General features: G+C 46.7%; 1 protein-coding gene and 1 long non-coding RNA gene across 4 annotated transcripts in view; one reads left to right on the top strand and one right to left on the bottom strand.

Moving 5' to 3' along the window:
• LOC122420325 overlaps window positions 1–12,515 on the bottom strand; it is a 22,794-nt gene that overhangs the window by 1,869 nt on the left and 8,410 nt on the right. The window lies entirely within an intron of this gene.
• Window positions 1–12,515, top strand: part of HSD17B14 (hydroxysteroid 17-beta dehydrogenase 14) — a 17,552-nt gene that overhangs the window by 2,461 nt on the left and 2,576 nt on the right. For all 3 annotated transcript variants that reach the window (XM_043435368.1, XM_043435369.1, XM_043435367.1), the window contains one exon: window positions 3,717–3,808. In XM_043435368.1, coding sequence (XP_043291303.1) covers window positions 3,717–3,808 — 92 coding nt within the window. The remainder of the gene's footprint in view (window positions 1–3,716; window positions 3,809–12,515) is intronic.

Here is a 12,515-nt window from a genome sequence, read left to right as displayed (position 1 = left end):
TCTCCCTGGGCTGCACTCTCCTCTTGTTGGAAGGATTTAAAGAGATACTAGTGCCTCCTTTCTCTCCGTGTGCTTGATCCATTCAGCAGATATTTATTGAGCATCTACTATACTCCACCTTCTGTCCTGGGGACTGGAGATTTAGCAGTGAGCAAAATCCACCAGGCTTTCCTGTCTTCATAGCTCAGTTGGTAAAGAATCTGCCTGCAATGCAGGAGACCTGGGGTTGATCCCTGTGTTGGGAAGATCCCTTGGAGAAGGGAAAGGGTATCCACTCCAGTATTCTGGCCTGAAGAATTTCATGGACTATATAGTCCATGGGGTTGCAACGAGTCGGACACAACTGAGAAACTTGCACTTCCTGTCCTCATGGGATTCACATTGTAAAGTAAGGAAATAGACAATAAAAGGCAGATATGGTTAATGCTCATTTATTCACGGATTCTGTACTTGCGAACTCACCTACTTGGTGGGGGCGTGGGTTATAACCTCAGAATCCCACTGGGCTTTCTGGGTATTTGCAGACAAGTTCAGAGAGGCAAAAGTTTGAGTCACCAGCAGCACATGTTCCCAGCTAAGGTCAAACAAGGTGATGCTCTGCCCTCTGAGTTCAGTTTTCAGAGAGATGCCCAGAGGCGGAGGCAGAAGAGGGCAGTGTCTTGTGAGCCTCTCTGGGGCTAGTTGGACAGGTTTGAATCCTAACTCCGGTACCTGGAGTGGGGCAGCCTCAGGCAAGTCACCTACACTCCTGAACCCCATTGCCTTATTTGCGAAATAAATGAGACCACCAGTGCGAGTTATTTTTAGGATTTAAGATTATAATCTATGTTAGAGAAACATATAGTTGTACACATATACATATGTGCATATTTGGGCTTCCCCTGTGGCTTAGTGGTAATGCAGTGCAGGAGACGCAAGAGACTCAGGTTCAATCTTGGGTTGGGAGGATCCCCTGGAGGAGGGCATGGCAACCCACTCCAGTGTTCTTGCCTGGAGACTCCCGTGGACAGAGGAGCCTGGTGGGCTACAGTCCATGGGATCACAAAGAGCTGGATATGACTGAAGCGACTGAGCAGGAGCATGATATTCCTTATACACATAACACATATATGTTCTGTCTTAGCCTGCTCACGCTGCTATAATAGAAATACCATGGACTCAGTGACTTAAACAGTGAACGTTTGTTTCCGGAGGCTGGGAAGTCCAAGATCGAGTCAGAGGCAGATTTGATGTCTGCTGAGGCCCTGCTTGCTGGGGCCTCACAGGTAGAAGGAGCGAAGGACCTCCCTGGGGTCTCTTTTATGAGGGCACTAATCCCATTCAAGAAGGCTCCATCTGCATGACTTAACTCCCACAGACCCCCACTCCAAATACCACCTTCTCAAAAGTTAGGATTTCCTTTTCTTATAACAGTTTATATATATATATTGGCTGTGCTGGGTCTTTGTTGACGCACGGATTTTTCTCTAGTTTCAGAGACTGGGGGCTCCTTTCTAGGTGCAGTGCTCAAGCTTCTCACTGTGGTGCCTTCTCTTGTTGTGGAGCACAGGCTCTAGAGCGAGTGGGCTTCAGTAGTTGTGGCTCCTGGGCTCTAGAGTACAGGCTCAGTGGTTGGGCTTAGTTGCTCTGCTACGTGTGGGATCTTCCCAGATCAGGGAGCAAACCCATGTCTCCTGCATTGGCAGGTGGATTCTTTACTGCTGAGCCACCACAGAAGCCCTGAAGTTGGGAGCTGAATGTATGAAATCTGGGGGAGGACACAAGCATTCAGTCCATAGTATGTATGTGTTATAATGTCATATTATATATACATATTTTCCCTTAGGAGCAGTGGGGTCACTATTCACTAATTCAGTGTTCGCTGTGACTTTGTGGACTATAATTTCCTCAAAGAATGAGAATTGGCTGTATATATTAGCATGTCCCGTAGTGATAACAGCCTTGAAGAAAAATAAAGCTGATTGAGGGCTTAGAGAATGGCAGGGGTGGTTTTGGACATAGGATCTGGGATGGATTCTCTGAAGCGGTTTGAACTGTTTTCTGAAAGAAACAAGGCCATAAGCCCTGGGACTCCGAGAGGAATACCCAGCATTTCCTTAATTTTCCGTTATCTTGTTTCCCATCTCTCTTTCCTTTCATCCACTTTTAAAATACATTTATTTATTTGGCTGTGTTAGGTCTTAGCTGCCACACGTGGGATCTGGTTCCCTGACCAGGGATCGAACCCTGGCCCCTGGCATTGGGAGTGTGGGATCTTTAGCCACTGGACCACCAGGGAAGACCCTCTTCATCCACTTTGACTCCTAAAGCCTTTGGAAGGTTTGGGGTCCATTTTTCCCAGGGTTTTTTTTTTTTTTTTTCCCCTGTTCTTACTCCTATCATTCCTGCCTCTTTTCTTCTGAATGTTGATTTTTCTGTCCCTCTACTATCCATCCAGTTCTATTTACCTAACAAACACATTTATTGTACTAGGTCAGACACAAATACTGATGTGCGAAATTTCTGAGCTTGAGAACAAGGTGTTCTCCTCATTTTGCACATGAACAAACAGGCACAGACAAGCAAAGTGACTTGCCTAAGGTCACGCAGCTAAGAGATGGCAGGGTTGAGGTCTGAACCCAGGTTTTCTGGCCCTGTGACTGCTTTCAAGGTTTTTTTTTTTTCTTTTGTTGCTTCTTTTAAATTTTTTAATTGATGTACAGTTGATTTACAGTATTATGTTAGCTTCAGGTTTGCAGCATAGTGATTCAATGTTTTTACAGACTATATTCCATTATAGGTTATTTCAAGATAACGGCTATAATTCCCTGTGCTATAGAGTATATCCTTGTTGCGTATCTATTTTATACAGAGCAGTTTGTATCTGTAGGAGTTTGCATACCCCTGGTTTTCTGTTTCTGTTTTTTCACCTTGTATACCCCTAATTTGTCCCTCCTTCCTTCCTTCACCCCTTTGGTAACCATACATTTGCTTTCTATATCTGAGTCTGTTTCCATTTTGCATTTATTAATACATTTATTTATATTATGTGTTAGATTCCACATACAAGTGATATCATACAGCATTTGTCTTTCTCCAGCTGACTTATTTCACTAAGCATAATCTTCTCTAGGTTGCTGCAAATGGCAGTATTTCCTTTTTTAAGGCTGAGTAATATTCCATTTGTACATATAAACCACCTCTTTTAAAAATTTTTTATTATTTTTTGTTGGCAGTGCTGTGTCTTTGTTGCTATGCGAGGGCTTTCTCTAGTTTCAGAAAGCAGGGGGCTATTCTCTAGTTGAGGTGCTTGCAACTAGAGAGTTGGAGGCTTCTCTTGTGAAGCACAGGCCCTGGGCACTGGGGCTTCAGCAGTTGCAGCCTGGGCTCAGTAGCTGTGGCACGTGGGCTTGGCTGGCCCTGGGCATGTGGAATCTTCCTGGGCCAGGGATCGAACCCATGTCCTGTGCACTGGTAGGTGGCTTCTTAGCTACCGGCCCACCAGGGAAATCCTAAACTCCATCTTCTTAACCTAGCTGGATTGCTTTTTTTTTTTTTTCTTTTAGTAACCATTATGCAGCCTCCCTTCCTTTTCAGGACCCTGACCCTCTTGTCTGCCACTCCCCCCACGCTCTTCACCCCCGCCCTCCATCCCCCATGCCTATTTCCCTTCCCTGTTCTCCTGTCTTCACGGTTCCCTCATCCTCTCCTCTGTCTTTCTCTCACCCCACCCTTAGACCCACCTCCACAGTGGCTCGAGGAGACCTCCGCCCAGGGCTTTCGCCAGCTGCTGGAGCTGAACCTGCTGGGGACGTACACCCTGACCAAGGTGAGGCTGGGGTCCCCGCCACCAGGCCTGGCTGACCTCCTGACCATGAGCTTGTCAGACCCATTTTTGTCTAAGAGCCAAATGTTTTCTGTGCCTTGCTTTGATCTTATTCTGGAAGGGCTCCATTCTTCGTAGAAAAGAAATGCCCGGAGATCCCTATATCCAGCCAAAGCTACCCGTGTTGGCTACATAGTCCCGTCTTCTTAGGAACCTTCCAGAACCTTCCAGCATGGTGTGGTGAGGGATGTTAAGGATATGGAGGGAGGGATTGGGACAAGGAGTCAGTAACAGATACAGCTTTGCCTTCCAACGAATAGCTATTAGGAGAAAAGAGCATCCCCCCTCTATCTGTATGCCTTTCCTCTGAATCTTGCTATAGCCACCTCCTATTTACCATCTCAGTTCAAATACCACATCTTCAGAAAAGCCTTTACCGATCATCCTTGCTTATGTGGCATCTACACCTATATGGGGCTTCCCTGACAGCTCAGCTGGTAAAGAATCCACCTGCAAAACAGGAGACCCCAGTTCGATTCCTGGGTTGGGAAGATCCCTTGCAGAAGGGAAAGGCTACCCACTCCAGTATTCTGGCCTGGAGAATCCCATGGACTGTAGAGTCCATGGGGTCGCAAAGAGTCAGACACGACTGAGCGACTTTCACTTTCACACCTATATGTTCATTCTCTATGATAACAGCTTATTTTCATCAAAGTATTTTTTGAAGATTATAGTTTACTCTCTTTTTTGGTAAGTTTTTCTTTTTTTTATGTAGACTGTTTAAAAAGTCTTCATTGAATTTGGTGCAGTATTGCTTCTGCTTTATGTTTTGGTTTTTTGGCCGATAGGCATGTGGGGTCTTAGCTCTCCGACCAGGGATCAAACATTCACCCCCTGCATTGGAAGGTGAACCACTGGACTTCCAGGGGAGCCCCATCATTAGTAAATAGAAGAAATAAATTCTAATTAATTGATTACTTCTATTTTTTATCATAATACATTTTAGGGGGCTACTTGGCAGCTTGCAGGATCTTATTTTCCCAACCAGGGATTGAACCCATGCCCTCTGCAGTAGAAACTCGGAGTCCTAACCACTGGACCACCAGGGAATTCCCCATCATAATACTTCTGTATTCACTCATTAAACAAACATTTACTTAGCACCAGACACGTGCTAAGCAATGGCCGTGCAGCAGGGACCAAAATAGACAAAGTGCTGTGACCCTGGGGAGCCAACATTCTCATGGGGGAGACAGACAGTAAGCCAGGAAATACAATATAATGTCAGGGAGCGATAAGTGTGGCGCCAAACAGTGAAGGGAGGTAAGGGGATCAAGAAGTATGGGCAAGTGGAAATGCTATGTTATAAAACTTTTCTTGTGGCATTTACAAGCACACATGAAAACAGAGAGAATTGTATTAATATCACTGAACCCACACACCCATCACCCAAATGCTAACAATCAATGTTCTACCATTCTTGCTTCTTGTTGACTCCTCACTTTTTTCTTTCCTTTATCTTTTCTGGAGTGAAAAGTGAAAGTGTTAGTGGCTCAGTTGTGTCCGACTCTTTGCAACCCTAGGGACTGTAGCTCGCCAGGCTCCTTTGTCTCTAGAATTCTCCAGGCAAGAATACTGGAGTGGGTTGCCATTTCCTTTTCCAGGAAATCTTCCCAACCCAGGGATGGAACCCAGATCTCTTGCATTACAGGCAGATTCTTTACCTTCTGAACCAATAGGGGGAGAAGTAGGTGGCCTGGGGGACTGTTGAGTGAGAGATGGTAACCAAACGCCCACCTGGGAGCCCTGCATCTAGGGCAGGGGTTGAGGCCTGACGACATCAGTTTGGAGCCCTCCAGCCCAAGGCTAAAGGAGCTCAGAAAAAAAAAAAAAACAGCCCTATAAACTGGAACTTCACTGGTAGTCCAGGGGCTAAGACTCCACACCTCCAATATAGGTGGCCCACATTCCATCCTTCATCAGGGAACTAGATCCCACAGGCCCCAACTAAAAAATACCCACGTGACGCAACTAAGATCTGGCACAGCCAAAGAAGTAAATGTTAAATATATATATATATATATATAATCAGAGGTCAGAGGCCCACTCCGTGGGTCAGGGGTCACCTGCATGGGGATGCTCAAGTGCTACCCAGATCTTGTCCGAGATCCAGGTGAAATATCCCTGGGGAAACTGGATAATCTGTTGCTCAACCAGTCAGCCGTGGCTCCTATCCCCAATTTCTGTTCAGCTTCTAAGATTGGTGCCTAGGTCAGCTGGTGAAGAATCCGCCTGAAATGCAGGAGACACTGGTTTGATTCCTGGGTTGGGAAGATCCCCTGGAGAAGGGATAGGCTACCCGCTCCAGTATGCGTGGGCTTCCCTGGTGGTTCAGACCAGTAAAGAATCTGCCTGCAATGCAGGAGACCTGGGTTCGATCCTTGGGTTGGAAAGATTCCCTGGAGGAGGGCATAGCAACCCACTCCAGTATTCTTTTTTTTTTTTTTTTTTATTAGTTGGAGGCTAATTACTTCACAACATTTCAGTGGGTTTTGTCATACATTGATATGAATCAGCCATAGATTTACACTGTATTCCCCATCCCGATCCCCCCTCCCACCTCCCTCTCCACCCGATTCCTCTGGGTCTTCCCAGTGCACCAGGCCCGAGCACTTGTCTCATGCATCCCACCTGGGCTGGTGATCTGTTTCACCATAGATAGTATACATGCTGTTCTTTTGAAACATCCCACCCTCACCTTCTCCCACAGAGTTCAAAAGTCTGTTCTGTATTTCTGTGTCTCTTTTCCTGTTTTGCATATAGGGTTATCGTTACCATCTTTCTAAATTCCATATATATGTGTTAGTATGCTGTAATGTTCTTTATCTTTCTGGCTTACTTCACTCTGTATAATGGGCTCCAGTTTCATCCATCTCATTAGAACTGATTCAAATGAATTCTTTTTAGCACTCCAGTATTCTTGCCTGAATAATCCCCATGGACAGAGGAGCCTGGCGGGCTACAGTCCATGGGGTCACAGAGAGTCGGGCATGACTGAGTGACAGCACAGCCAGAATTCCCTGACAGTCCAGTGGTTAGGACTCTGATTTCATTGTCAAGGGTGTGGGGTTAATCCTTGGTCTGGGAACTGAGACCCTGAAAGCTGTGGGGCATGGCATAATAATAATAATAATAATAAGAGGAAGATTAGCACCTCTGTACAGTAACACAGGCATAAATCACAGCCCATAAAGGATATGTGTGTGCATATATATATATATTTGTTGTTTTTTTAAATTAAAGTTTTCTTTTGGCTGTGCTGGGTCTTTGTTGTGCTCAGGCTTTTCTCTAGTTGTGCAGAGTGGGGACGACTCTGTAGCTGTGCGCAGGGCCTCTCACTGCGGTGGCTTCTCCTGTTGCTGAGAATGGGCTCTAGGTTCCTCGGGCTTCAGTAGCTGCAGCGTGAAGGTCTAATTGCTCCACAGCAGGGGGGATTTTCCCACCAGGGATGGAACCTGTGTCTTCTGCATTGGCAGGTGGATTCTTTACCACTGGGCCCCACCACGGAAGCCCTATGTATTTTTTTCTTTCTCTCCCTCCCTCATTAGCTATCAGCATTTAAAAAAGAGAGAGAGAGAGAAATGTCTCATAAACAACCAGTTTTCTGGTTTCTCCTGGAAATTTGGCCAACTGGACCCACGGGGAGGGTGACAGTCTGCTAGACGTGGCCTGACTCTCCACTGTATCCCAGTCCCAAGTTCTCCCTCCTGGGTCTCCTCCTGACTCTTACCTGTGACTGGCTGGTGCGGAAACCTCTGAGGGTCTAGATCTGGTGTCTGCCTGCCCGGTTTCTCTGTCACTCCTTGCTTGTAACATTGGGCAAGTTACTCAGTCTCTCTGCATCTAGGTTTTCTCATCTGTAGTAGGAAGCTGAATAGCGTTAGCTAATTCCTGGGGCTGTCCTGAGAATTGAATATGATTAAATTAAATACCCACAAAGCCCTCAGAACATGCCTGGCACCCAGTTTACTCTCTGCAAGGTATCATTGTTTTTGTGAACCTTGCTCCATCCTGTTTCTGGAGGCTACTCAGTCTGCAGTCTCTGATACACATGCAAATGAAGCCTGGGAGGAATAGTAGGGAAAGGGTAACGCATGAGCTGAACTTTGAGTGGAAGTGAAGGAAGTAGAGACAAAGGACGTTTTGCTTGCCAAAAGAGTAGCAAAGGCCCTGGGGCAGAAACCACCCAGGTGGATTTTAAGACCAAGAAATCCTCCATCTCCATTTGCCCTTAGCAATTATAAATATTTTGCAAGGTTAATATATTTTATTTTATTTATTTTGGTCACATTGTGTGACATGTGGAACTTCCCTGACCTGGGAGCCTTAACCAATCATCAAGGAAGTCCAATTATATTAGAAACACTTTGTTAAGCTTGTTGTATCCATTGCCTTCTACCATCCCCTACCCGGACATCATATAATTTCATTAGTAAGAACTTCATGAATACTACCAATGGATTAGAACATTTATTTATTTTTATTTTGACATACCTTAAGACGTGCAGAATATTTCCAGGATAGTACAGAGAACTCCTGTATATCCAGACTCCCCGTTGTTAACACTTTTTTTTTCTTTAAACCACATTTGCTATATCCTTCTATCTCTGTATTTGGGAATAAGTTGCAATCTATTTTGAGGGCTTCCCACGTGGGGCAAGTGGTAAAGAATCCACTTGCCAATGCAGGAGCTACAAGAGACTCGGGTTCGACCTCTGGGTTGGAAAGATTCCCTGAAGGAAATGGTATCTCACTCCAGCAGTCTTGCCTGGAGAATTCCATGGACAGAGGAGCCTGGCGGGCTACAGTCCATGGGGTTGCAAAGACATAACTGAGTCCGCAAGTATATGTATGATGTCTCTTTACCCATAGTGCTTTGGAGGGCATTTCCTAAAACCAAAAGAACATTCTTTTATGAAATCACAGTAAGACTAACACTGATACCATGGTCTTAGCTAATGTTGAAACTTTCTTATTCAGACTTTTAGAATTCTTATCATCACAGTTTCGTGGCCACACCTGTGTTAGTTGGGGTTCCCCCAGAAGCAGAGCCTAGGTGGGGATTGAAGGGCAGGGTGGATGGAAAGCAATCCTGTGAATCACTATCTTCAGCCTGGGGAGTAGTTGTCAGGGAGCCAATGAAGGGCATCACCAGGGCAAGTGGGGGCCACTCCCTGGGGACACTCTGGGAGTCACGGGGAAACATGAACCCAAGAGTTACCTCCCACTCCCAAGAGGCAAAGGAAAGCCAAATACTGTTTTAATTAAAAAATACATTTAGGGAATTCCCTGGCATTGCAGTGGTTAGGACTCAAGAGCCCAGGTTCAATCCCTGGTCAGGGAACTAAAACCCCCACAAGTGGCTTGGGGTGGCAAAAAAAAAAAAAGAAAAGAAAAGAAAGCAAGACTAACAATGAAAAATTTGACTTCATGTTAAAAATTAAAATTAAGACTTTTTTACATGACCAAATTACTATTAGCTCTCCTAAGAAAATGAACAGCAATTTCTTAATACCATTTAATGCCCAAGCCCTATTTAAATTCACCTAGTTGTTCCCAAATGTCTTATTATTAATACAGTTGATTTGTTCACAGCAAGCTCCAAAGTCTGCCCATTGCATCTGGTTTTGCAGAGGGCAAAGACTTTTGTCTGCTTGTTCTTGCCTCTGTCCCAGTGCCTATTGCAAAGAAATTTGTCACATGCGTAAGGTGCTGTCCTTGGCACCACCGTCATTATGACCATCCCCACCATGACTGCCGTTGCCATCATTGTCATCATTAGCCTCATCATATCCATCGTCACCATGATGGCCACCTTCACCACCATCATCAATTTAATCACCATCACCATCATTTCCATCAGCACTATCACCAACATCATCATCATTTACCATCATTGTCATGACCATCTTCATCATTGCCATCATCCTCCCACCATCGTCATTATTACCTTCATCACCATCATCATCACCACCACCAGCATCCCTTGTAAGCCCTTTATTTATTTTTAAAAATATTTATTTGTTTATTTGGCAGTGCCGAGTCTTAGTTGTGGCACGAGGTATCTAGTTCCCTGACCAGGGATCGAACCCATGCCCCCTGCATTACGAGCTTGGAGTCTTAGCCCCTGGGCCACCAGGGAAGCGCCTCCTTGCAAGTTCTATAAATATTGATTCTTGGGACCCCAGCCCAGGCCTCCTGAGTCAGAATCTCTGGGTCTTTGACCTCCCTGGCGAATTCTGACGCAAAGTTAGCCATTCCCCAGGTTAGAAAAAACACCAGAGGAGGTTGGGATATTTATATAGTTAAGGAAAGGGAATCTTGTCAGGAGGGCGTTCACAGAAGGTGTTTGAGCACTGGAGTGTCTGTTGTAAGCGCTCAGAGCTGGATAGGTTCTTAGAGACCCATCCATTCATTTATCTAATTTACTCATCAAAGGCTGGGGGCGGGGGTGCACCACGTGGTCTTTGCCCTTGTGGAGTTTATAGTCACAGGGCAGCCAACTGTTACTAAATAAACAAGAGACGAGTTTATATGAGTGAGTGTGTTCTGGAAGTCATGGTAGGCGTCCTGGAGGAAATGAAAGATGAGAGATGTTAACTCGGGGAGAGGTGGGGGAGATTGGTGTCTGAAGGGGAGGGAGTCAGGCCGTTAAGAGTCCGGTGGGTCCTTAATGGAGGTACACAGAGATGCAGATGTTCCTGGGAGGGAGCAGGCTGTGCACAGGCCTGGCCCTGAGAGAGAATTAGGAGCCCAAACACACTCTAGAACATTCCATAGTGCACTTGCATTTGCTTCAGGCTGCCTCCCCACACAGCTTGAGCTCCATGAGGGCAGAAATCTCTCCCAGTCTTGTTTCCTGCAGTATCCCCAGCTTTTACCCTGTTACCTGGCACATAGTAGGTCCTCATGAAATGTTGGTTGAATGAATTAATGAGCAAGGGAATCATAGAGACTCAAGAGCACCTTGGTGATGGGTCTGTTGAGGACCTAAGGCTGAGGGAAGGGGTTGAGGGGCACATACATGGGGCCTGGAGGCCCTGTTGAGGCATCTGGTCTTTTTTTTTTTCCCAGCCACGCTGAGTGGCATGTGGGATCTTAGTTTCTTGACCAGGGATAGAACCCGAGCCTCCTGCATTTGGGAGTGTGGAGACTTAACTACTGAACCACTAGGGAAATCCCTGAGGCATCTGGTCTTCACCTCAAGAGCAACAGGGAGGCATCGAAAGCATTTGAGCAAGAAGGTGATGTGCGTGCTACGTCGCTTCAGTCCTGTTGGACTCTTTGTGACGCTATGGACTGTAGCCCACCAGGCTCCTCTGTCCATGGGATTCTCCAGGCAAGAATACTGCAGTGCGTTGCCAGGCCCCTCCTCCAGGGGATCGTCCTGACCCAGGGATCGAATCCGTGTCTCTTGCTACTCCTGCATTGGCAGGCAGGTTGTTTACTACTAGTGCCCGCCGGGAAGATGATGTTAGCCCGTGAATACTAAGATCGTTACTAGTAACAGACCACACTGGCTCTTGTATGAGGAAGAAATCAGAGGGCAGAGTGGGGTGGGAACTGACATCAGGAGGCGGTTGCATTTGCGCACGTGAGAAGAGGTGGCTTTCAAGGCCTCACGCAATCTGACCCCTGTCACTCCTCTGATCTCACCTCCCTCCACAGTGGCCTCGTTGCTGCCAAACACGCCCCGCCTGGCCTTGCCTCAGGGCCTCTGCACTCTGTGTTCCTGCTGCCTGGCATAGTTTTCTCTAAGAGATGCCCACAGCTCACACCTGGACTCAAAATGCTCAAATCTGGGATTTCCCTGGCCATCCAGTGATTAGAACTCCATGCTTCCATTGCAGGGGTCACAGGTTCGACCCCTGAGTCAGGAAGATGCCCTGGAGAAGGAAATGGCAACCCACTCCAGTATTCTTGCCTGGAGAATCCCATGGACAGAGGCGACTGGAGGCTTACAGTCCATGGGGTCTCAAAGAGTTGGACACGACTGAAATGACTGAACATACTCGCACTTTCCCAAAGCCCACCCTCGGGCACCCTGTTTGAAACTGCACCCAGCCCAACAGTCCCATTCTCCCTTATCCTGTTCTCCTTCTGCTTTCGTGCCCCCAGTCACACTCTTTATTTACTGTTTAGTTGCTAAGTTGTGTCCAACTCTTTGCAACCCCATGGACTGTAGCCCGCCAGGCTCCTCTGTCCTTGGGATTTCCCAGGCGAGAATACTGGAGTGGGTTGCCATTTCCTTCTCTAGGGGATCTTCCCGACCCAGGGATCAAACCTGTCTTCCACTTTGGCAGGCAGATTCTTTACCACTGAGCCACCTGGGAAGCCTGACCACACTCTAGAACATTCCACAGTGCACTTGCATTTGCTTCAGGCTGCCTCCCCATGCAACTTCAGCTCCATGAGGGCAGAAATCTCTCCCGGTCTTAATTCCTGCAGTATCCCCGGCTTTTACCCCGTTACCCAGCACTTAATAGGTCCTCATGAAATGTTGGTTGAATGAATTAGTGAGCGGGGGACTTGTAGAGATTTAAGAGCACCTTGGTGATGGGTCTGTTGAGGACCTGAGGGGGAGTCTCTGGAAGGCCACCCAGATCTCCTGAGACTCTGTTTTGAGAGGCTGAGTGGGAGTGGACCCCAC

The sequence above is a fragment of the Cervus canadensis genome, chromosome 18 (genome assembly GCF_019320065.1).
Source record: "Cervus canadensis isolate Bull #8, Minnesota chromosome 18, ASM1932006v1, whole genome shotgun sequence".
Lineage (NCBI taxonomy): Eukaryota > Metazoa > Chordata > Mammalia > Artiodactyla > Cervidae > Cervus > Cervus canadensis.
The sequence above is the reverse complement of the archived record's forward strand: the minus strand, read 5'-3'. Positions and strand labels throughout refer to the sequence as shown.